General features: G+C 37.5%; 1 protein-coding gene across 7 annotated transcripts in view; it reads left to right on the forward strand.

The window, feature by feature from the left end:
- NCOA6 (nuclear receptor coactivator 6) overlaps positions 1-23372 on the forward strand; it is a 78871-nt gene that overhangs the window by 23514 nt on the left and 31985 nt on the right. For all 7 annotated transcript variants that reach the window (XM_074212109.1, XM_074212108.1, XM_074212105.1 and 4 more), the window contains 5 exons: positions 2944-3066; positions 8328-8456; positions 15863-16729; positions 19138-19284; positions 21161-22286. In XM_074212109.1, coding sequence (XP_074068210.1) covers positions 2944-3066; positions 8328-8456; positions 15863-16729; positions 19138-19284; positions 21161-22286 — 2392 coding nt within the window. The remainder of the gene's footprint in view (positions 1-2943; positions 3067-8327; positions 8457-15862; positions 16730-19137; positions 19285-21160; positions 22287-23372) is intronic.

Here is a 23372-nt window from a genome sequence, read left to right on the forward strand (position 1 = left end):
CCTCAGGATACTTTGTGTCTATTAATATCATAAAAAGGGACACATTTATACATGGGGCTTATCTGATACATAGAAAATACTTAGCTGTTAGAAAATTAGTTTCTTCTGAAGATAGGAAGTAAAAGACTATCATCAGGAATATTACAGAAGCAATCTATATTAGGAAGGAAGTTGGACTAGATAACATTTGAGGTGCCTTCTATTTCATAAAATTATATAACTGTAAGACTTAATTTTTATATTTTAGTGGGGTATTTTTAAGTTTGGAAATTTGGCATTCTAATACTTCTAGAACAATTTTTGCTTCATGGCTTTATTTGTTAGCGATCATTAATTTTATTTCATTTTTAGATTAGTTATTGATAGTTTTATTTATATACATTCAAATATATTCTCCACAGTTAGCTAGACAGACATTGTTACAAAAAATACAACAGAAAAGGAGGAAAGCAAAACTAAACAAATCATGCATGAAATGATACTGAGTGAGATGAGCAGAACCAGAAAAACACTGTTCACCCTATCAGCAACATGGGGGTGATCAACCTTGATGGGCTTGCTCGTTCCATCAGTGCAACAATCAGGGACAATTTGGGGCTGTCTGCAATGGAGAATACCATCTGTATCCAGAGAAAGAGCCATGGAGTTTGAACAAAGTCCAAGAACTATTTCCTTTAATTTAGGAAAAAAACTGATATCGTCTGATCTTGTTATCTTTTATACTTTATGTTTCTTTCTTAAGGATATGATTTCTCTCTCATCACACTCAATTTGGATCAATGTATACCATGGAAACAATGTAAAGACTGACAAATTGCTCTCTGTGGGGGGTGGGGGAGGGAAGTAAGATTAGAGGAAAAATTGTAAAATTCAAAATAATTAAAATCTTTAATCAAAAAACTAAACAAATCAGTTATATACAACAATATATGCAGTATTCTATACCCATTGTATCGCAGATCTACAAAGAAAAGAGGGAGGTACATTTTCTCATCTCTTCTCAGAGCCAAGCTTGGTTCAGCTTCATTTTTTTTCTTTATTTTTGTGAGGTTTTAGTTCTTTTTTTCCATTTACATTGTTATTGGATAAGTTATTTTCCTGGTTCTGTTTACTTTACTGAATGATCTCAGCAATCATCCTTTACTTCTTTGAAATCTTTTAATGCATTATTTCTTATGAGATAATAATATTCTATGACATTCATATACCATAATTTAACTCTTCCTCATTTGATGAACATCTGCTTATTTTCATTCTTTGCAGCACAAATAGTGCTGCTCTGAATATTTTGGTATGTATGGAGCTTTTCTAACTTCCTTGGCATGATGTGCAGTCAAAGCTTCTAGACAGTTTAAGTGACTTTTCTTGCATGATTCCAAATTGCTTTTCAGAATAGTTGGACCAGTTCACAATTCTAAAAGTATATGAGAATGCTTATCTTCCTACAATTCTTGTAAGATTATTCCTGTCTTTTGACATGATCTCAAATTTGTTTGGTTTCAGGTGAAACCTTAGATTTTTTTATTTGTGTTTCTTATTTTTTATTGATAATTTGGAGTTTTTATGAAGTCATGCATTTCTTTTAGAACTGTTCATTCTTATCCTTTGTACATTTTGCCATTGAGGAAAGGACCTTTGTCTTACATGTTTGTGTTAGTTTGTATATACTGTGGCTATAATATTCTCATCAGAGCTATCACTAATTTTAAAACCATTTTTAAAGATTGCTGGACCTAATATTTTGTCTTTTATGTTTAATAAAAACTGCCATTTGATAATATACTGAGCTGTTGAAATGCTTTGCTTAACTGACTAGTTTGTTTGGTAGATAGTAAGAATAGTCTTTTTCTTTTTGGACAAGTTTCATGATATCTACATTTATGTAACCTTTTCAGATTGCAGTTTTTGGTTGTTGGTTTCAGCATATATACTATGTTGGAGAATTACAAGGACCTTTCTTAGAGCTTCATAGCCATCCTGTGTATATGTGAATTTTTTCTAACATTGTCCTGTGCTCTAAGAATTTTTAGGAAAATTGAAGTATTACTTTAATTGCCCATCTACTGTTGGCTGTATTATAGTGAGACTTTGTTATATTTCTGCAACAGTGATATATTTAATAAGCGATATGCTAGACCATAGGAGAGAGAGTTTAGATAAGTTCCTGCATTTTGGGAGTGGGCTGACACTAAGATATGGCTTTACTATACAACATGACTTCTGGTAAGTAGCCCTCTTTGGTTAGGATTCCAGAAGGAACTATATGATAATGAATTCTAAGCTGTGTATCTTTTCACCTGTATAATACTAGCTTGTATAAATGTGGAATGAATTCAGAGCCAACCTCAAAGCCAGGAAGATCTGGCTTCAGATCCTGCCTCTGTCATGTACTGTCTGTGTGATTCTGGGCAAGTTATTTAACCTCTCATGGCACTTGGCAACTTTCTGAGACTGTAAATTGCCCCAAACTTCCTAACCTGAATTATTGAGTTTATTGAGATAGGAAATTTTCTCACATAAGAATTCCTTGTATCCATGAAATAACAGTTCCAGTTCTTGTCCTTAGTATTACCATCTAGAGTAATCATTCTGTTGTTTTTCAGTTGAATCCAACGCTTCCTGACCCTGTTTGTTTTCTTGGCAAACATACTGTAATGGTTTGTCATTTCCTTGCTCAGTTCATTTTATAGATGAGGAAACTAAGATTGCAGAGCTAGTAAGTGTCTGAGGCCATTTTAGAACTCAGTAAAATGAGTCTTCTTGACTATAGGCCTAGCATTCTATCCATTTTAACATCTATAATTGCTCAGTTACCATATCCTTTTAGGATTGTGTACTTAAATGTATTGGGTAAAATCTAGTTCATTATCAGAATTGACCTTGGAAGCTTGATTATTCTCACTGAAGTAAGTTTCCTCTTTTCATCCTGACTACTGTTTTCAGGTGAAGGAGCAATCAACCTGGCTCTGGCTCAGAATCGAAGCCAAGATGTTCGAATGAATGGTCCCATGGCAGCTGGGAATTCTGTTAGAATGGAGACAGGATTTCCCATGGCTAGTGGTCCAGGTAAGAATTAATTTATCACTGTTTATTTTTGGTAGTTGCAACTTGAACTCTCTAGTACTCATTTTTGGTTGGCTATGTCATTTATGGGAAGAAAGGAATGGCAATACAATGTTTGACACTTAATTATGATATTATTGGCATATGTAATATATAATGTAACTAATAATATATTGTAAATATACTTACTTAAAAAACAACCAGTTCACAGTTGTCAGCATCTTTGGTGAATTTGTTCAACTTCCTTATTGAAATGCAAACTAAATTAATATTGACCTGAGCCTAATAGAAACAAGACTTTGTGGGGCAAAAGAAAGCAAACCAAGTCTAACATATAATTCAGTTGAATTACTTGTAGTGAAGTTTGTTTACTGGGAGTTTTTGTGCTGCTACTTTTCTTCCAGTAGCTATAGGTAACTGACTAATGAAACTTACCATTGCACTTAAACCTTAAACTTCAACTACAAAGAATATGCATTGATATATATTGCCACACATGTGATTATGTGAAGGATCTGTGATTTTAAAAAAAAAAATTTTGATATATTTTATTTTTAAACATCACCAAAATTTCCCCATTATCCTTCCTCTTCCCTATAAAACAAATAATATTCTCTCTGTGTACTGTTTTCTTTCATTTTAAAATAAATTTTATCAGTATCTTTAGTTAAATTTCACCTAGTATCTTTTCCCTCTTTTAGAAAGTCTTTCCATATAATAACTTTTTGAGGAAGAGAAAAAATAAGCAGAACTGATCAATACATGGGAAAAGTCTGAAGATATTTGCAATGTACCACATTCATGAATCTTCTACCTCTCTCTAAAGGAATGGAATAGAGGAGGGGTGTCCTTATAGCTCTTCTTTGGTGTCATACTTATTCTGTTTAATTTTGCAACTTTTGATCTTAAGTCTTGCTGTTTATATCTTTGTAATCATTTCATATATATATGTATATATGTATGTATTGTTTTCTTGGTGCTGTACTTTGCATCGTTAAGTAAATCCTTGATTTTTGGAGGCTAGAAAATATTATTTAACTTTTTTTTTTTACAAGGCAATGGGGTTAAGTGACGTACTTGTCACACAGCTAAGTTAAGCATTAAGTGTCTAAGATTGGATTTGAACTCAAGTCCTCTTGACTCCAGGGCTGGTGCTCTATCCACTTGCCACCTAGCTGCCCCTACCTATTTATTCTTGATGAATAATTGTAGCAAATAATCAAGACAAGTTAACAAGCAATTATTAAGTACCTTCTATAAATAGTACAGGGTGTTAAGAACTGGGGTACAAAGGAAAGCAAAAACAACCAGTATCCTCAAGGAGCTCACGGTCTTATGGGGAAGACTGTAAGTGAAGTGAAGAACTATTAACAAATAATTATAATAATAATAAATATATATATAACATATATAATAGAAATAAATAAATGTACAGGTTAAATTGAAGATAATGTGAGGGGGAGGAACTAAGATTTAGGAGGACTTGGAAAGGCTTCTTACAGAAGATACAATTTGAACTAAGACTTGGAGGTAGTCTGAGAAGTCAGGAGGTAGAGTTGACATAGATGCACATATCCTTCTCTGTGCATAGAAGAAAACTGGAGAAAATATCTGCAGCTGAGAGGTGGAACATCATATATGGGGAATAGGGAGTCAGCCTCACTGAATTAGAGGTTGTGGAGGAAAATAAAATTTGAAGGGGTTTAAAAGCCCAAAAGAGAACTTTATATTTGATCTTGGAGGTAGGGAGTGACTGGAGTTAGTTTAATAAGGGATGACATAGTCAAATATGCCTTTTTAGGAAGATCATTTTGGCATTTAAGCACAGAATGAACCTGAGTGGAGTAACAACTACTAGGACAACTACTAGACTATTGCAACAGTCTAGGAGTGAGATAATGAAGGACCACTGCCAAGGTATTATTGTAGCTGATGGGTTCCATGTTTCCAGTGAAGAATTACTACTTGACCCTGGAATGCAGGTGTAAAAAGAAAATAGAGATTTATTAAAAAGAAGTTACAATGGAAAAGAGTGATAGAGAAATTTTGGAGAGATTAAAGAAAAGCCATGGGGGAATGCTAATTAATCAGGCCTGCTACCTGAGTCGCCCCTGAAATCTCCTTAAGTCCCCCCTCAGGGTTTATGGGAAGAAGTGATGACTTGGCAGTTGCCCAGATTCGACTTTGGAGAGTTTGCCTTTTGGGGAGGGGTGGAGGGTCTCCAGTCTGGGTGATCTCAGTGCCTGTGTAATCTAGCTTGTTTTACCAATGAGAATGTGGTCAAGGTCAGACTGGAGGTCAACATTGAGTGTTTTAACAGAGTAACAGAGGAAGAATGAGGATTTACAAAATTTTGTTTCCAATTAATTTCAATATTTCCTATGTCCATGGTTCTCTGCATCACTATCAGTGTCAGGTGAGAGAAAGGGGCATAGAAGGAGAAAAGTTTTGAACATAGAAATGATAGAACTTGGCAGTAGATTGGACATGAGACAAAACCCCTAGGTTGTTAGCCTATGTGACCAGAAGAATGGTGCACCCTCAACAATAATAGGGAAATTGGGGAGGCTAGGTGGCACAGTGGATAGAACACCGGCCCTGGAGTCAGGAGTACCTGAGTTCAAATCCGGCCTCAGACACTTAATAATTACCTAGCTGTGTGGCCTTGGGCAAGCCACTTAACCCCATTGCCTTGCCAATAAATAAATAAATAAATAAATAATAAAAAATAAAAACACTACTATCTTTACTTGACACACAAGATTTAACCCTGGAAGGAGTCTTAAGAGATTCTCTAAACAATAATAGGGAAATTAAGAAAAAGAGAAGAGAGTTGGCGGGAAAAAAAAATATTGTGTTCTGTTTTGGGCATGTTGAGTTTAAGAGCTGCGAGACATAGAGTTTGAGATAGTAAATAGGCAGGTAGAAATAGAGCAACTAATGTGACACAGTGAATAGGAAGACCTGAGTTCAAAACCAAGCTCATTTTACCAAGAAAATCCCAAATGAGGTCATGAAGAGTCAAACACAACTGAAACAACTGATCACTTACAGTAAATGAATTATCATCCATTCACTGTTTTTGTTTAATACTTTCTGTTTGGGGGATTGGTGTCCATGAGATGCATCAGCAAGAGCTATCAGTACATCTTTTATTTCTGTCTGATTCCTATTCACCTCAGCTTCTACTACCTCTATCTCTCCCTATTGTCCCAACTTACTCTTCTTGTTTTGGCCTTACTTAATAGTATTAACTTAGTAGGATTAACTCAGTAATCAATTCAGTTACACAACACAGCTTGACTGACTTCCTGGTTCCCTGGTTCTTTTAGTCTTTATACTGAAGAAAGTTACACCTCTCTGCCAACTAGCTCCATTTCAATTTCATGTTATCTTTTCCCAACTGGACCCTCATTGTATGGTATAATTTTTATTCTTTCTCTATTGTTCTCTTTCTCCCCAATTCAGCAATAGTTCCAGACTTTTCCTCTCTTCCAGCTTTTCTAATTTCTTTTCTCTTAGTACTTTTTATCTCTAAGTATTTTGAGAAAATTGAATTGATCCATTAATACCTCCATATCTTGAAATCTTTACTCAACTTCTTCTCCTTTGAATAAAAAGGTGAATTTCAAAAATTTTTTTCAAGGTGAATCTTTTTTGCTAAAGTCAGTTCCTCTATATCTGTCATAGGTTCGTCTTTTCCCCTCCCTTCTTCTGTGAAAGCTTACCCTATCAAGCATTTCCTTCATCTTCAATCTCTTCCTATCTCCTGACTATACACTAAGACCCTCTAACCCCTGCCCCAAACTATTTACAAAAATGCTTTAAAAAAACAAAACAAAACAACCTTTCACTTGACCCTGCCATTTCCCTAAATTTTTATCCTATAGCTAGGTAATTATTAAGTGTCTGAGACCGGATTTGAACTCAGGTACTCCTGACTCCAGGGCTGGTGCTCTATCCACTTCATCACCTAGCCGCCTCTTCCTTATTACTTTTTTTAAAAATAGATAACAAGGAATAGGAGTTGATGTTTTTCTAACTTTGTATTTCTCATTTTTATTGTTTCCTGAAAGCAACATATTGTTAAATTGAAATTTTTAATACATTCTAATATCCATTTCTGTTTTGTAGGTAAATTCATCCCATGCACATTCCAAATTATAATTGTTTATTGTGTATTTCCCTCCATATATTCCCTCACTATCCTCATCCAGTTTACTTTATCATTCCTCACTGGTCTAATTTATTTCTACCAGCCATGTTGCCCTTAACCTTTAATCTACTCACCCCTCTCATAGAGTGTCTACCCATCTTTCTCACCTAATATTTTTTTTTGCAAAGCAGTGGAGTTAAGTGGCTTGCCCAATGCCACACAGCTAGGTAATTATTAAGTGTCTGAGGCTGGATTTGAACTCAGGTACTCCTGACTCCAGGGCCAGTGCTCTATCCACTGCGCCACCTAGCTACCCATCACCTAATATTTCTGAGATTACTACAATCCTTTTCATTTTCCCAGATACCCAAACTTGAAGTAATCCTCTATTATACCTCATCCCCATAACCAACAATTTCTAATTCTTGCTAATTCTACTTCCATCATATTTCTTGCATTTGTCACATTTTTTCAACTCATGACCACCACCCTAGTTTTCTAGCCTTATTTCATACCACTTCCTGTTCATGCCTTTTATGTTCCATTTATATCTTATCTCTGAACTTGACTCTCATTTTTTGCCTCTGATTTGGACAAACCATTTCCTATATCTAGAATGTACTACCACCTCTATACCTCTTGGAATTTTTTTATTCCATCAAGGATCATCACACAAGTCCTTGTCTATGAAAACTTTCTTGACCTCCCACTATCCCCTGGTGTTTCTTTCCTTTTTACTCTTCCTTGGACACTTTATTTATATGTCTCTTATATTCCTTAGGAGGATATAGGTTTTGTTAGAGCAAGGTCTGTTTTTTTTTTGTCTTTGTTTCCCTTAAAGAGTACATTGTAGCATATAATACACAGTCCATAAAATAACAGATATTTATTGAATTGATTGAGGCAATATAGTATACTGGAAAAATCTGAATTGGAATCAAGAGACTTTGTGTTTAAATCCAAACTCTGACTTTTACTAACTGTGTGCCCCTTGACAAGTCACTTCATCTCTCCAGTGGTTAACATTAAAGTGCAATAGAAATGTGCATTTTGAGGATGATTCTAAGCTATTGTTCTAAAAAAAAAATCTTTCATTTTTTTTAAATAGGATTAATAAGAATGAGCAATCCTGCAGCTGTTATGATGTCCCAGGGTGGAAATGTATCTTCTTCCATGATGGCAGCTGGTGCTAACCCAGAGATGCAGACCAGAGCACCTCGACCTGCTTCACAGTCAGGTAATGAATTCATAAATTTGACTAAAGGTCCACTAAAAATTGCACGATAGTAGCAAGTAGTATGTAGTAATTCTCCAAGTCTGTTGGGCTGAGCTCTCTCCCTCTTTTTTTGGTATGTTGAGAAATGGAGCAGTAGATAGAGTACCAGCCCTGAAGGTAGGAGGACCTGAGGTCCAATTCAACTGCAGACATTTGACCTTAGACAAATCACTTACTCCCATTGGCCAACAACAACAGCAACAAAAAGATGAGTTTGTTGAGAAATAAAAAGGGGAAAAATTAAGCCAAAATGAGATGATCATAGATTCATAGACTTAGAAGATAGAGTTAGAAGGAACACTGTAAGTCATTGAGTTCTTTCCCATTCAATTTACAGATCAGATCCAGAGAGGTTAAGTGACTTGTTAGTATGTTTATTCTTTGTATATTTCTGGAGGAGAGAACATTAGAGTTTGTCTTTTTTTGTTTGTTTTGTTTTTTCCCAAGGAAACAGTGGAGTTTGTCTTTTTTGAACCATTGATTACACATTTAATTTGACTGAATCCTGCAGCTTATCATTTCACAATTCAACAATTCTTTTCAAAAGAATAAATTGTTATTGTTATCTGTATCCCATATTATCTCTGTACCCATCCCCCTCTCAGAAAACTATCTCTTATAATAAGAAATACAGAAGAAAAAGGAAACAGTTCAGCAAAATTAACCAACATATTGGAAAAGATTTTATATACAATGTCCTCTATCCATTTAACCCGTTTCTGCAAAAAAGAGGAAGATGTACTTTTTTCTACCTTTTGTTTAGGGCCAAGCTTGTCAATAAACAAGTATATATAATATGTATTTTTTTTTATCCTAATAGCTCTCATTTCCTTAAAATGACTAAAAGTATAGGGGTGAAATGGGGGGAAGATTTCTGGATCATCTTTGATATTTATTCCTCTTAACAGTCACAGAATATTAGGGCTAGAATGAACTAGCATCTCTTAAGCATTTGCCATGTGCAAAGGACCTGGAAGACAGATGGAAAAACAAGACAGAACTTCCCTCAAGGAACAGGAATGGGATAGAACACACATAGAAAGTTTGAATACAGTCAGTTGGAAAGGCCAGTAACCCTTAGGTTTGCTCTAGGAACAAAGCACATTGCAGTGCATCTTCTTTAATATCTTTCCACTGATAAGACTATATCCATTTCTGATAGAGTCATTTAACAGTGCTTTGGTCAACTTTGGTGAAAAGAATGTTCCCCGGTATTTTGTAATTGTGGCTACAGCACCTTCAGAGATAGTTGCTAGGTATTAGGTCCACAAGAATTGATTCTCTGAATGGTAACTTTGGAAATTTTGCTGGAAGCAAGAGGAATCAGATCCAAAAAAATTTAGATGCTTAACCATTTTTATCTGAGATTTTTATTTCTAGCAATTAGCTGTTTTGTGGGATTTTCTTATTAACTCATGTTTATACAGTATAAGATTTGCAAAACCCTTTACCTATAACAACCCCTTGAGGTAGAAAGTGTGTTTTTATTTCCATTTTTACAAAGAAAGAAACTGAGGCTCATAAAGAATATGTGCCTTACCTATAGTCTCTAATGAATGTTGGGAGTCAAAATTTGAACCTGGGTTTTCTGACCCTGAATCTAGTTTTCCTTCTCTTATTTCATAAGTTTTTTTGTAATTATTAGACAATTTTATTTTCTTATCAAGCAAAAAATGGATTGTTTTTCATATTTGAAGATCATCTATCTTTTTTTTTTAGGGTTGTTTTTTTTTTTTTGCAAAGCAGTAGGGTTAAGTGGCTTGCCCAAGGCCACACGGGCTAGGTAATTATTAAGTGTCTGAGACTGGATTTGAACCCAGGTACTCCTGACTCCAGGGCCGGTGCTTTATCCACTGCGCCACCTAGCTGCCCCCGAAGATCATATATCTTTATAGAATCTCAGAGAAGAAATAGGAAAAACGAAATTTCTACTCTAATTCAAGATCACAGTAATAACTAATAGAATACAAATTTTGAGCTGTTTTTCTCTTAGTTGTGGTTAGCTTTATTGTTTTCACTTTACTTAATGCCTTTATTTTGTCCCCTTTGTAATCAGTAATCCAAATTCCCAGGCAGCTGGCCTGCAGATTGTAGCTTCAGAACAGAGCTTCATTATAGAACTGTTCTCTAATCAATCCTTATTATCCACAGTCATCCGAGGGAAACAGTTGATTATATCTTCTCAATGTTTATCTTCTCTTTAGGTCTTGAATTCTCTGGATTATGGAAGTAGTTTGTGTAATTTGACCTTTTTTCATTACTATTTAGTTCCCTTCTATTACTTGAAGCACTAACTTAAAATTTTTCTAACTTTTTTTCACAAACAGTGGAACTTGCCTCTCATCTTCTCGATATTGAGAATGAAAATAAAAATCCTTGTTAAAAACTAATCAAGCCAAACAAATTTTCACATTGACCATATTTTCTCTCTCTCTCTCTCTCTCTCTCTCTCTCTCTCTCTCAGTCACTCACAGTCACATACACACACATCCCCATTTATATCTCATTAAGCCTTGAGAAGCCAACAAAGGCAGTGACTTTAGAGAGCATTGTTCTTATTATCTTAGGCAGAAAATCTATTTGTTCACCATTATTTTTTTTTTAGGTTTTTTGCAAAGCAATGGGGTTAAGTGGCTTGCCCAAGGTCACACAGCTATTATTAAGTGTCTGAGGCCAGATTTCAACTCAGGTACTCCTGACTCCAGGGCCAGTGCTCTATCCACTGTGCCACCTAGCTGCCTTTGTTCACCATTTCTTTTTTTTTAATTTATTTTTTATTCTCATTTTGTACAAATGTTTTTTTACATTAATAAAATATTCTTGTTTACAAGTAAACAAAATACCCCTCCCCCCATGAATATAGATAGACTTTCTTGGACGAAAAAAGTAAAGGGGAGAGAAAAAAATTAAAATTAAAAAAAATAGTAATAATTGTAAGTACGGCCAGGTGGCGCAATGGACGAAGCACCAGCCCTGGAGCCACGAGCACCTGAGTCCATATCCAGCCTCATAAACCCAACAATCACCCAGCCATGTGACACGCAAGCCACCCGATCCCCACTGCCCTGCAAAAACCAAAAAGAAGAAAAAAAAAAGACCCAAAATAAAATAAAATAGTAATAATAGTAGGGTTGGCTGGGTGGCAGACAGAGCATTGGCCCTTGAGCCAGGAACACCTGGATCCAAATCTGGCCCCAGACACCCAAAGATCACCCTGCTATGTGGCCCCAGGCAGGCCACCCAGCCCCACTTGCCCTGCACCCTCCCCCAAATAATAATAACAAAAAATGTGCTTGAGTCTTTGTTCCAACACCAACAACTCTGTCACAGGTGGATCACATTCTTTACGATAAGTCCATCACAAAAGTTACTTCCATATTTTTCCAACATGGCCATTACTGATCACAACTCCCTCCTTTCTTATTTCTCCACTACCATGTACTATATTTTCTCTCTCTCCTTTCACTCTGACTCTGCTGTAGTCACTGAGTGGCGCAGCAGACACATCCCTGGTCCTGGGGCCAAGAAGCCCTGAGCCCCCATACCACCCCTTAGGCCCAGAATCCACCTGGCCCTATGGTCCTGGGCAGGCCTTCCAATCCCAGCCCCTTGCAAGAAGTAAAAAAGAAAATGTGTTATATGTGACCACTCTCCCCCCATGGTCCATCCTCTCCTCCTTTATTCACATCCCCACTCCTTCCCCCTGCTTCCCCCTCCTTCTTACTCCAGATGTCTGTACCCCATTGAGTATATTTGCTGTTTCCTCTCCTAGCCATCTCTGATGAGAGCAAAGGTTCCCTCATTCCCCCTTGCCTCCCCCATTCCGTATCATTGCAATAGCTCATTGTAATAAAAAAAAAAATCTTATTATGTGAAATATCTTGGACTGTTCCCCTTCTCCTTTTTCTTTCTCCCATTCCATTTCCCTTTTTTTCTATTGACTCCATTTTTACACCATATTTTATCTTCAAATTCAGCTTTCTCCTGTGCTTCAACTGTAAAAGCTCCCTCTACCTGCTCTATTAACTGAGAAGGTTCATATGAATATTATCAGTATCATTTTTCTATACATGCAGTTCATCCTCATTAAGTTCCTCATATTTCCCCCCTCTCCTCCAATCTCCATGCTTCACCTGAGTCCTGTATCTGAAGATCAAACCTTCTGTTCAGCTCTGGCCATTCCAAAAGGAACATTTGAAATTCCCCTAGTTCATTGAAAGTCCATCTTTTTCCCTGGAAGAAGACATTCAGCCTTGATGGGTATTTCATTCTTGGCCGCATTCTAAGCTCTTTTGCCTTCCAGTATATTATATTCCAAACCCTATGAGCTTTTAATGTAGTGGCTGCTAAGTCCTGTGTGATCCTGATTGCAGCTCCACAGTATTTGAATTGTGTCCTTCTGGCTGCTTATAATATTTTCTCTTTGACTCGGGAGTTCTGGAACTTGGCTATAATATTCCCAGGGGTTGGTTTTTTTGGATCTCTTTCTCAGGAAGATTGGTGGATTCTCTCCCTTTCTATTTTGACCTCTGCTTCTAGAATATCAGGGCAATTTTCCTGTAGTAATTCTTTGAAAATGATGTCAAGGTTCTTTTCCTGATCATGACTTTCAGGTATTCCAATAATTTTTAAATTATCTTTCCTAAGTCTGTTTTCCATATCAGTTGTTTTTTCAATGAGATATTTCACATTTTCTTCTAATTTTTCATTTTTTTGGTTTTGGAGTATTGATTCCTGATTTCTGGTAAATTCATCAATCTCCCTGAATTCTATTCTTTGTCTGAAGGATTTGTTCTCCTCAGAGAGTTTTCTTATCTCTTTTTCCATCTGGCCAATTTTGCTTTTTAAAGCATTCTTCTCCTCAATAACTTTTTGAACTGTTTTATCCATTTGACCTAAGCTGGTTTTTAGCATGCTATTTTCTTCAGCATTTTTTTTGATTTCCTTGACTAAGCTGCTGGCTTCATTTTCATGTTTTTCCTGCATCTCTCTCCTTTCTTTTCCCAATTTTTCTTCCAACTCCCTCATTTGATTTTCAAAGTCTTTTTTGAGCTCTGTCATAGCCTGAGCCCAATTTTTGTTTTTCTTGGAGTCTTTAGATGCAGGAGCTTGTGCTTCCTCATCTTCAGACTGAGTGTTTTGATCCTTCTTGGGCTCGTTTGCAAAATATTTCTCAATGGTCTTCCTCTTATTTCTCTGCTTGCTCATTTTCCCAGCCTGGGCCTGGTTTTGGGGTACTTCCTGAGCTTTTGGGACACTCCCACAAGGGTCTCAGTGTGTGAGGCTCTGTCCTCCCTCCTGGTCTGTGAATGACCATAAGCGCCCCCCTCTGCCACAGGGCCGAGGTGGGGGGGGGGCCTAGATTGGAATCAGGATCTGAATGTGGTCAGAGCCCCAGAGTCCTGTTCCAGGGGCAGAGGACAGAGCTCGGCAGTCTCTCTTCACTCCCCTCCCTCAGCTCAATCCCTTGTTCACCTTTTCTTAAAGTGCTTCCATATTTGACCATTTTTCTCTTTGATAGAATAGCCATTCCCAATACCTTAGTCTGTTAAGCACCAACCATATTTATTTTCCACTGGACCAGTATAATTGGTACCTACTCTGTCACTTAGTCCATTACTGGGGCACTGATAGCATCAGTGATTTGTCCTGAGAAAAATAATCTTTTGAACTTGAACTCAGGTCTTCTATTCCAAGGCTTTGATGACCCACTCTGCCATGCTGCTTCTTGAATGAGCACTTTCAAATAGAAACTGTTTTGATTCTTTTAAAACCTATGAGTTTCCTTTAGGATTCTATTCATTTCTTTAGGCTTTGCAGAAGACATTTAGCATGTGATTAGGTAGGTGAACCTTGATCTTTTTTTCATTGATACTGCATAATAAATACCTATACTTTCTTTTTTACTGAATTATAATTCTTTAGTAATTTCCATTGATACCAAATACAACAGCACATGCACACATGGTCAATTTGCTTTATAACAATCACCCTTTTGGTGTAGTTTTTTAGTCCAATCAACAGACCTTTATTAAAGGTTATTTGCCAAGCCTGTACTAAGCACTGGGGATACAGAGAAAGACAAAAAATAGTATATGTTCTCAAGGAGCTGACAGTCTGTTTAGGGAAACAACATATAGACAATTAGATACAAACAAGATATTGACAAGATAAATTGGAGGTAACCTTAAGGGAGAAGGTATTAATCTTAAAAGTTGATCAGGACTTTCTTGCAGAATGTGGCATTTTAGCTAAAATTGGAAGGAAGCTGGGAGGCTGAGCATTCCAGGTATGGAGAGCAGCTAGTGAAAACATCTGGAGTCAGGAGATGGTGTGCCTTGTTTGAAGAGCAATAGACAAATCAGTGTCACTGGATTGAGGAATACATAGAGAGGCATAGATGTGCAAATAAAATGAATAGAAAAGGTAGTAATAGGTCAGGTTATGAAGGGCTTTAAAAAGATCTTCATTTGGGGTGGCAGTGGATAGAGCACTGGCCCTGGAGTCCAGAGAACCTGAGTTCAAATTTGACCTCAGACACTTAATAATTACCTAGCTGTGTGGCCTTAGGCAAGCCACTTAACCCTAATTGCCTTGCAAAAACCTAAAAAAAAAAAAAAAGACCTTCATTTGAGAAAGATCACTTTGAAAGTTGAGTGAAGGATGGAGTGGAGTGGGAGGAGACTTGTGACAGGAAGACCCACCAGAAAGCTTATTTCAGTAGTCTGGACTTGAAGTTATGAGGATCTGTACTATTGTGGTGGTAGGGTCAAATGAGAGAAAGGAGCATATGTAAGAGATGTTTTGAAGATTGAATAAAACAGGGATTTGCAATTGATTTATTATAGGAGATAAGAGAGAGTGAAAAATTGAGAATACACCTAAACTGTGAACCTGGTTGACTGAGAGGAAGAGGTCAGAGTCTTTGAAGAAAGATAATGACTTCAGTTTTGGACATGATATTATGGATGTTTCTGGGAATGAGACATCCAGTTCAAAATATACAATAGGCAATTGGATTGAGTGTCAGAAAAGAGATCAGGGCTGGGTAAATGGATCTGAGAATCATCTGCAGAGATGATAATTGAATACATGTATTGAAGATCCGAAGTGCTAGAATTGATTCCCACTATTAAGCACTTAATGTGTGACTATGGGCAGATCACTTCTCTTTTTCAACCTCTTTAAAATGAAGATAAGAGTACTTAAGCTACTTATAATAGAGTTGTTATTTTGAGGAAAGTGTTTTGTAAACCTTCAAATCAATAGTGATTTGTAAACCTATAAGTGCTATAGAAAATTGAGCTATTAGTACTTTTTTAGTGGCATTAAGCGAATTGTTCTGTTATTCATTTTCTTTAAAACAGATTCAGTGGATCCACTCCTCTCTGGGCTTCCTCTACAACAACAGAGTCATACCTCAGGGTCCTTGGCTCCTCAACTCCACCAAATGCAGCCTGTTCCAGTTAACAGACAAATAAATCCACCTAATTTTCAGCAGCTTCAGCAGCAGCAGCAACAGCAGCAGCAGCAGCAGCAGCAGCAACAGCAGCAACAGCAGCAGCAACAGATGCAACCTAGACCCCCACAGCAACATCAGCAGCAGCCACAGGGTATTCGGCCTCCTTTTACTGCCCCCACTCAGGTGCCTGTACCTCCTGGCTGGAACCAGTTGCCTTCTGGAGCTCTTCAGCCTCCACCAGCCCAGGGTGCTCTGGGTACATTGACAGCAAATCAAGGGTGGAAAAAAGCCCCCCTTCCTGGTCCTATGCAGCAGCAGCTTCAGGCACGGCCATCTTTAGCCACAGTACAAACTCCTTCCCATCCTCCACCTCCATATCCTTTTGGAAGCCAGCAAGCCTCACAGTCCCACACAAACTTTCCTCCAATGAGCAACCCAGGTCAATTTACTGCTCCTCAAATGAAGAACCTCCAAGGGGGACCTTCCCGGGTTCCAACACCACTTCAGCAGCCTCACCTAACGAACAAGTCTCCTGCCTCGTCTCCCTCCTCTTTTCAGCAGGGATCTCCTGCATCATCTCCAACAGTTAACCAAACACCGCAGCAGATGGGACCAAGGCCACCTCAAAATAACCCTCTTCCTCAAGGATTTCAGCAGCCTGTCACTTCTCCTGGTCGAAATCCTATGGTTCAGCAGGGAAATGTACCACCCAACTTCATGGTGATGCAACAGCAAAATCAGGGTCCACAGGGTTTACATCCAGGTCTAGGAGGTGAGTTGGACTGAACATATTTTTGCCATTGAATTTCTTAGAAAGAAAAATTGTTAGAATCTCATCTAGTTTTTTTAATTGGCATGGGTAAAATTATTAATATGAAGATATAATTCTTGTTTTACACTGCATGGTTAGTGTTGTCACATTAGCTTAGCTACTTTGATATATCATATATCTTGGTAATTAAGCCAGCCATCCTTGTGCAAATACAAGTAACCAGATTAGAGTGTTTATTTTGTTTTTTTTTAAATCCTTTGATTTCAGCTAAGAAAATGTAACAAGGAAAGTACATTTTATAAATAATTCAGTCACAAAACTGAAAATGTTAGGTTTTTCATCAGGCCAAAATAAAAAAAATCAAGTATGGAATGTTATTGTAAGTCTTAAGAGAAAAAAAAGCTGTCACTCATCTCTGTCTTTTGATTTTAGATTGTTATTGTTGTTGTTTAGTAGTATTTGATTCTGCCACCCCATTTGGGCTTTTCTTGGCAAAGATACTAGAGTGGCTTGCTATTTCCTTCTCCAGCTCATTTTAGAGATCAGGAAACTGAGGCAAACTAAAGTTAAGTTACTTGCCTAGTGTCTTATAACTAATAAGCATTTGAGACTGGCTTTGATCTTAGGAAGATGAATCTTTCTGATTCCAGGCCTGGCTCTCTATCCTCTACCTTCCAGCTGCCCCATTTAGTACACCAACTTTGCTAAAATGGAAAAAATAAGTTCAGAGGACCTTGACTTTTATAGTATTATAATGCAGATAGCTGCTCCTTAAGGAGGGAGCTCCACTAGTTATGCCTAAAGGAGATTTATTTATTAATTTTTAAGGTGTCTCTCGTATGAAGAAAAAGCAATGGAGCTTAATGTGTGAGAGGTAAAACGATTACCGTAAAACTTATCCATCTCCATGTTTATTATTATTTACTGTTAATGATCATTTATCTAGTGCACAAGAATGTGCTTAAAACTTTTCAATAAGACATAGAAAGCACGGTTTTACAATTATCATCTGATAAACATGCTAAGAAAAAAAAAGTCACTTCCCCATCCCCAAAATATTCCTTAAAGCTCTAGTACAGCATAGTAAAAAGGCATGTTCTCATAGTTTCTGGTGAACTTGAGTTGCTCATCGATCTTTTCACTGGCTTGCAATTTATTTTATTGACATGGGCTATAGTTATGGCTTTAATATTTGCTTCTCTTGGAGAAAAGGGCCCTACCAAATTCATGTTTTCTGGAAAAGAAAATTAATTGAAACTTGAAACCCCAAACTTCAGCCCCCCAACATTCTGGACATTCTGATACAGATTATAAGTCAGGTTTTATCTGGGTCCCACTCTACAGATTTGATTACTGTCTTTTCAGGTACCATCGGATGGTGCAAGGGTAGACTTATTAAGTAGATACATAATTGTATGCATACATAATTGTATGTCTTTTAAGGAGAATGGGATTGAAAATATTGCACTTTTAAAGAGAGAAAATGTTTGATACACGTAAATTTGGAAAGAAGATTTTTTTTGAGTTGACTTCCTTTGAGTCCTTGATGGGTTCACCTAGATGACCATATCCAATCCTACATTATTTACTCTCCCTCTAGATTAATTCTCAGACAGTGAACCTTGTTATAAAAGAGAAACAAGATTTCCACCACTTCATATTGTAGTGACTCTATAACATAATCATCAGAGAATGGAGCAGAGAACTTTATACAATAGGACAGGCCAATCAGAAACCTCTGTGTTAAATATCCTAATTCTGAATCTTCTCTTTACACTCCCCATTATAAGAAGACCATACTGTAATATTTAAGGGGGGAGAGAAGAAGGAATATTATAGAAGGAAATGGCATTTATCTCCCTAGATGGGATTGAAGTACTTATCTATTTTTAACATTGGGACTCAACTGTTCACCCTGATATATTACAGATCAACCTGTTCTCATGGTTTTTTTTTGGGGGGGGGTTGTTGTTTTTTGTTGTTGTTGTAGAGTTTTTTTTACAAATTTTGAGGTTTAGTAAGTTCCTTTGTTTCAGAAGCTCCTTTGGGGTCTGTGCTGAGGAAATTCAGATTTTCCGGATTTGGTAGGCAACAGAACAGTGTGAGCACGTGAACCTAGCTGTGCCAGTGAACTCTGGTCACCTCTAGGTAGCAAATTGCCCTCTTCCTTGGCATGCTCTGAGTATAAATTTTTAAATATTTTCTTTTCATTTTGATAATGCTCATGAGAGATTGTGTTGATTTTTTTTAAACCATCTTTTCTGAATCTAATATAAAGATATAGCCACTGTGACTTAAAAAACCTTAAGTGGACTCCTCATGCCTTATTCATCCTTCCTTATTCATTTCATATTTGAACAGAAGTGCAAATTGCTAGGTAACTGCCTTACTCGTTGTTTTCTATTAAGGAATGCCTAAACGGCTCCCACCTGGCTTCTCGACAGGACAGGCCAATCAGAATTTTATGCAAGGCCAAGTGCCTTCAACAGCCTCTGGAACCCCTGGGAACACAGGAACCCCTCAGCTACAAGGAAACCAGAGTGTACAGCACACAGGTGTGTGTCTCTCTCCCTATAGCTATGAACAGGAGTCTTTCATCTTACTGATTTTATCTCTCTCTTATGCCAAATATGAACAAAGAAAATTTGAGGGTGGTGGGGTACACAAAACAGGCATAATTACTGTATTGAGTTATCTTAAAGATTGTCATGTGAAAGAGGGATTAAATTTATCCTCTTGTCACCCAAAGGGTATGACTAGGCCTAATAAGTGGAAGTTAAAAAGAGGCAGATTTTAACTAACTATAAGGAAAACTGCTTAACAGAGCTGTTTCCCCAATGGTCCAGACTACCTCAAGTGTCCATATATGCTTGAGGTGTTTATAAACACCTTTTCTAATAATCCACTTGTTATATTATTAGAGTAGGAATTCATCTTTTGAGATAGAGGTTAACTAATTTATGGTTCTTTCTAATTCCTAGGATTAGGTGATGAATAATATGTCTCAGTGAATGTCAGTGAAATACACTGTTTGTCTTTTGGGAACAAATTGGAGAAGCTAACATCTTTAGTCTTCAAACTAGTTAGGGAAGAGATTTCCAAGAACGGACCTCAGGGCTATGATTCCCTTCTTTGAGTAGAACTTTAAGCCTCCAGTATAGTATTCCTATAATTACAATGTTTCTATACTTATTCCTCACCATAACCATTTCTCAATTGAAATAAGGAGAAATGGAATTTGTCCACATCTGGGCCAGGTTAACTGACAGCCAGTGCACTTGAGAGGCTGGGTGTAATCATCAACAGCAGCTGACCATGTGTTCTGGGCAGAGTGAGTAAAGCTAGATTGAAGATAGGTGAAAATAAAGGTCAAGGAGATCTGTAATAGCTTATCCTTTAGCCAGGGATTTTTCTTCACAATCTATTTGAGAAGTGTTAGGTCCTGTGGATAACTGACTTAGAAATTATATCCTAGTGCAGTCAGTTCCCACAGTTCTCTACACTTACACAAAACATTGGAGAAGTTGAATCTGATTACTCTGGGAATGAGCTAGATGTGTTCAAAGGCCCAAATTTCATCTGATTATGTATTACTAAGTGACTATTTCTATTTGTATCTTACCCCTTTATGTCAAGGCATCATTTAATTTGGAACATCAGTCTGATGCCATCAGAAGTATCCTTATAGTCCTATATAGTCTTACTTGGGGTTAATTTGATCATATGGTTAATTGCATTTTGTTGAAGAATGAGAAAAACCTCATTTACAGCTGGTAAAAATTCACATGTCATCTTGAGAAGGAAAGGCCATTTCTCTGACTTTCCTATTTGCATTTGAAACAAATAGTGTTTGCCTAGATAGTTGGAAAGAAAAGTCCAGATAAGCATCCCAAGATAACTTTGTTGGTCTCTCCAACTTCTTCAGAATTTACCTGATAGAAAGAAAGCATCTTCTTTTAAAGTCTCTGCACTTGCATCTTCTATTTCCCCAGCTGCTCTTGAGGCAAAGTTTAGTTCACTGACCAAAAGTGTTTTTAATTTTCTTCATCTTACAGGTAGCAACAATCATCTTATTCAGTATTGACAATGAGATTATGTCCTCTTCCCTTTGTAATCTGAGAGAATGTAAGCTTGATTATCCAGCAAAAAATTTGTATCATTGAGTTGCCAGGCAGGAGTGGGGAGAACTTGTTTACCTCTATCCCTGTTGTGCAGTAAGATCTCAATGTAGATGATTATACAGCGTCACACCTTTATGACCCAGAAAACCCACCAAAAGCACTCTCAAGTGTGTTGACAGGTAATGGTATTTAAATTGGTCAATCAGAATGGTGGGGAGTGGGGCATCTTTGTAGTTAAGGTATTTGGAATGTACTAATGCCAGTTGACTCATCAGAATTTATTTCTAAAGCCATGCTTTTTCTTTTAAAGGTGGCCAAGGAACTGGTCCTCCCCAGAACCAGATGCAAGTATCACATGGGCCACCAAATATGATGCAGCCCAATATGATGGGACTTCATAGCAATATAACCAGTCAACAAACAAATAACAGTGGAGTTCCTCAGGTGAACATGGGCAGCATGCAAGGTCAGCCTCAGCAAGGACCCCCATCTCAAATGATGGGCATGCATCAGCAGATTGTGTCCTCCCAAGGACAAATGGTGAACTCTCAGGCTCAAGGAGCCCTGAACCCTCAAAACCCAATGATCCTTTCTCGTGCCCAACTTATGCCACAAGGCCAAATGATGGTAGCCCCTCAAAACCAAAACCTTGGGCCTTCACCACAAAGAATGACCCCCCCCAAACAAATGATTCCCCAGCAGGGCCAGCAGATGATGGCACCACATAATCAAATGATGGGACCTCAAGGCCAGGTCTTGCTACAGCAGAATCCAATGATAGAGCAAATAATGACCAATCAGATGCAAGGAAATAAGCAACCATTTAATGGTCAGAACCAATCCAATGTTATGACGGGACCAGCTCAGATAATGAGAGGACCAACTCCAAACATGCAAGGAAATATGGTTCAGTTTACAGGACAAATGGCAGGACAAATGATGGCCCAGCAAGGCCCGGTGAATAGCAATCCATCTCAGGTTATGGGAATTCAGGGGCAGGTTCTAAGACCACCAGGACCTGGCTCACACATGTCCCAGCAGCATAATGATGCCACTACCCCCACAAATAATGAAGTCAACATTTCCCAGATGATGCCTGATGTTTCCATGCAGCCATCAAACATGGTGCCACCTCACATGCAGGCAATGCAAGGAAACAGCACCTCAGGGAACCACTTTTCAGGGCATGGGATGCCTTTTAATGCACCCTTCAGTGGAGCACCAAATGGAAATCAGATCTCCTGTGGTCAGAATCCTGGTTTCCCTGTCAATAAAGACGTCACTCTAACAAGTCCTTTATTAGTGAATTTACTACAAAGTGACATTTCTGCAGGCCACTTTGGGGTGAACAATAAACAGAATAATACAAATGCAAATAAACCCAAGAAGAAGAAACCACCACGGAAGAAGAAAAGTAATCAACAAGGAGAACTTAAGTAGGTTGAAATAATCTTGCCTAAATATTTGTTTGTTTTTTATATCAAGGGGGACCCTGTAGAAGAATGTCTAGGACTAGATTATAAGAGTCAAGAGAACTGAGTTCTAGTTCAAGCTCTAGTAAAGTTCAAAATAGTAGTTTAGGACTAGTAAAGACTTAAGCATTTAGCTTGTCCCAAGGAGCTCATGGCTCATCCCCCTTGGGGAGTCTCCAGGGCCACTATAGCAAAAGAAATAGATCCTCAGCTGTAATTGACTATATTCTCAGGCTTCATTATGGCTAGTGAACCAGAAGAGGGTAAGTATGCCTTGTAAAACAATCTATGTGACTGATAAAGCAAAACCTGCTTAAGAAAACTCCCTTCTGTTTTCACAGAAAATGGTTTGGTTTTTTTTGACAGGTGTCTTCATAGAATATTGATTCTTAATCATTTCTAGAGGCTTAAAATCTATTAAGAAGATTAGATACTTCAGATGAGTCCCCTCTTTCCATTCCTGACAGATGGGTTCATTGCATGTTTACAGAAGGCAGATTGATTAACAAATTCATTTGTACTTTTTCCAAAGGCTGAATAGTTTGACTTCCTTTGTGCCTTGATGATGTGTTTTCAAGGAAACTTTTAACTGTTTCTCTCTGCCTTAGAATATAAGACAGAAATGTAGTAGTTAGAATTTACCAAGACACTAATTGTTCCAGTGAGGGTAGAAAAGTTTAATTCAGATGTGTAATTAGAATTAACAGTAGAAATATAAACAGGACCCTAATTGTTCTTCTTTACATCTGGTCTGGGCTTTAGTCTCATATATACTCTTAACAAAAATATGTGATAAATGTTAGACTATAGAGCAAAGATTTTAGCTATTTCCCTGCAAGATTTCCCCTTTTACAGGGGCAGCTAGGTGGCGTGGTGGGTAAAGCACTGGCCCTGGAGTCAGGAGTACCTGGGTTCAAGTCCGGTCTCAGACACTTACTAAAGACACTTACTAATGACCTACCTATCTGTGTGGCCTTGGGCAAGCCACTTAACCCCATTTGCCTTGCAAAAACCTTAAAAAAAAAAAGATTTCCCCTTTTACTACTGCAG

This window comes from Macrotis lagotis, chromosome 1 (genome assembly GCF_037893015.1).
Source record: "Macrotis lagotis isolate mMagLag1 chromosome 1, bilby.v1.9.chrom.fasta, whole genome shotgun sequence".
Lineage (NCBI taxonomy): Eukaryota > Metazoa > Chordata > Mammalia > Peramelemorphia > Peramelidae > Macrotis > Macrotis lagotis.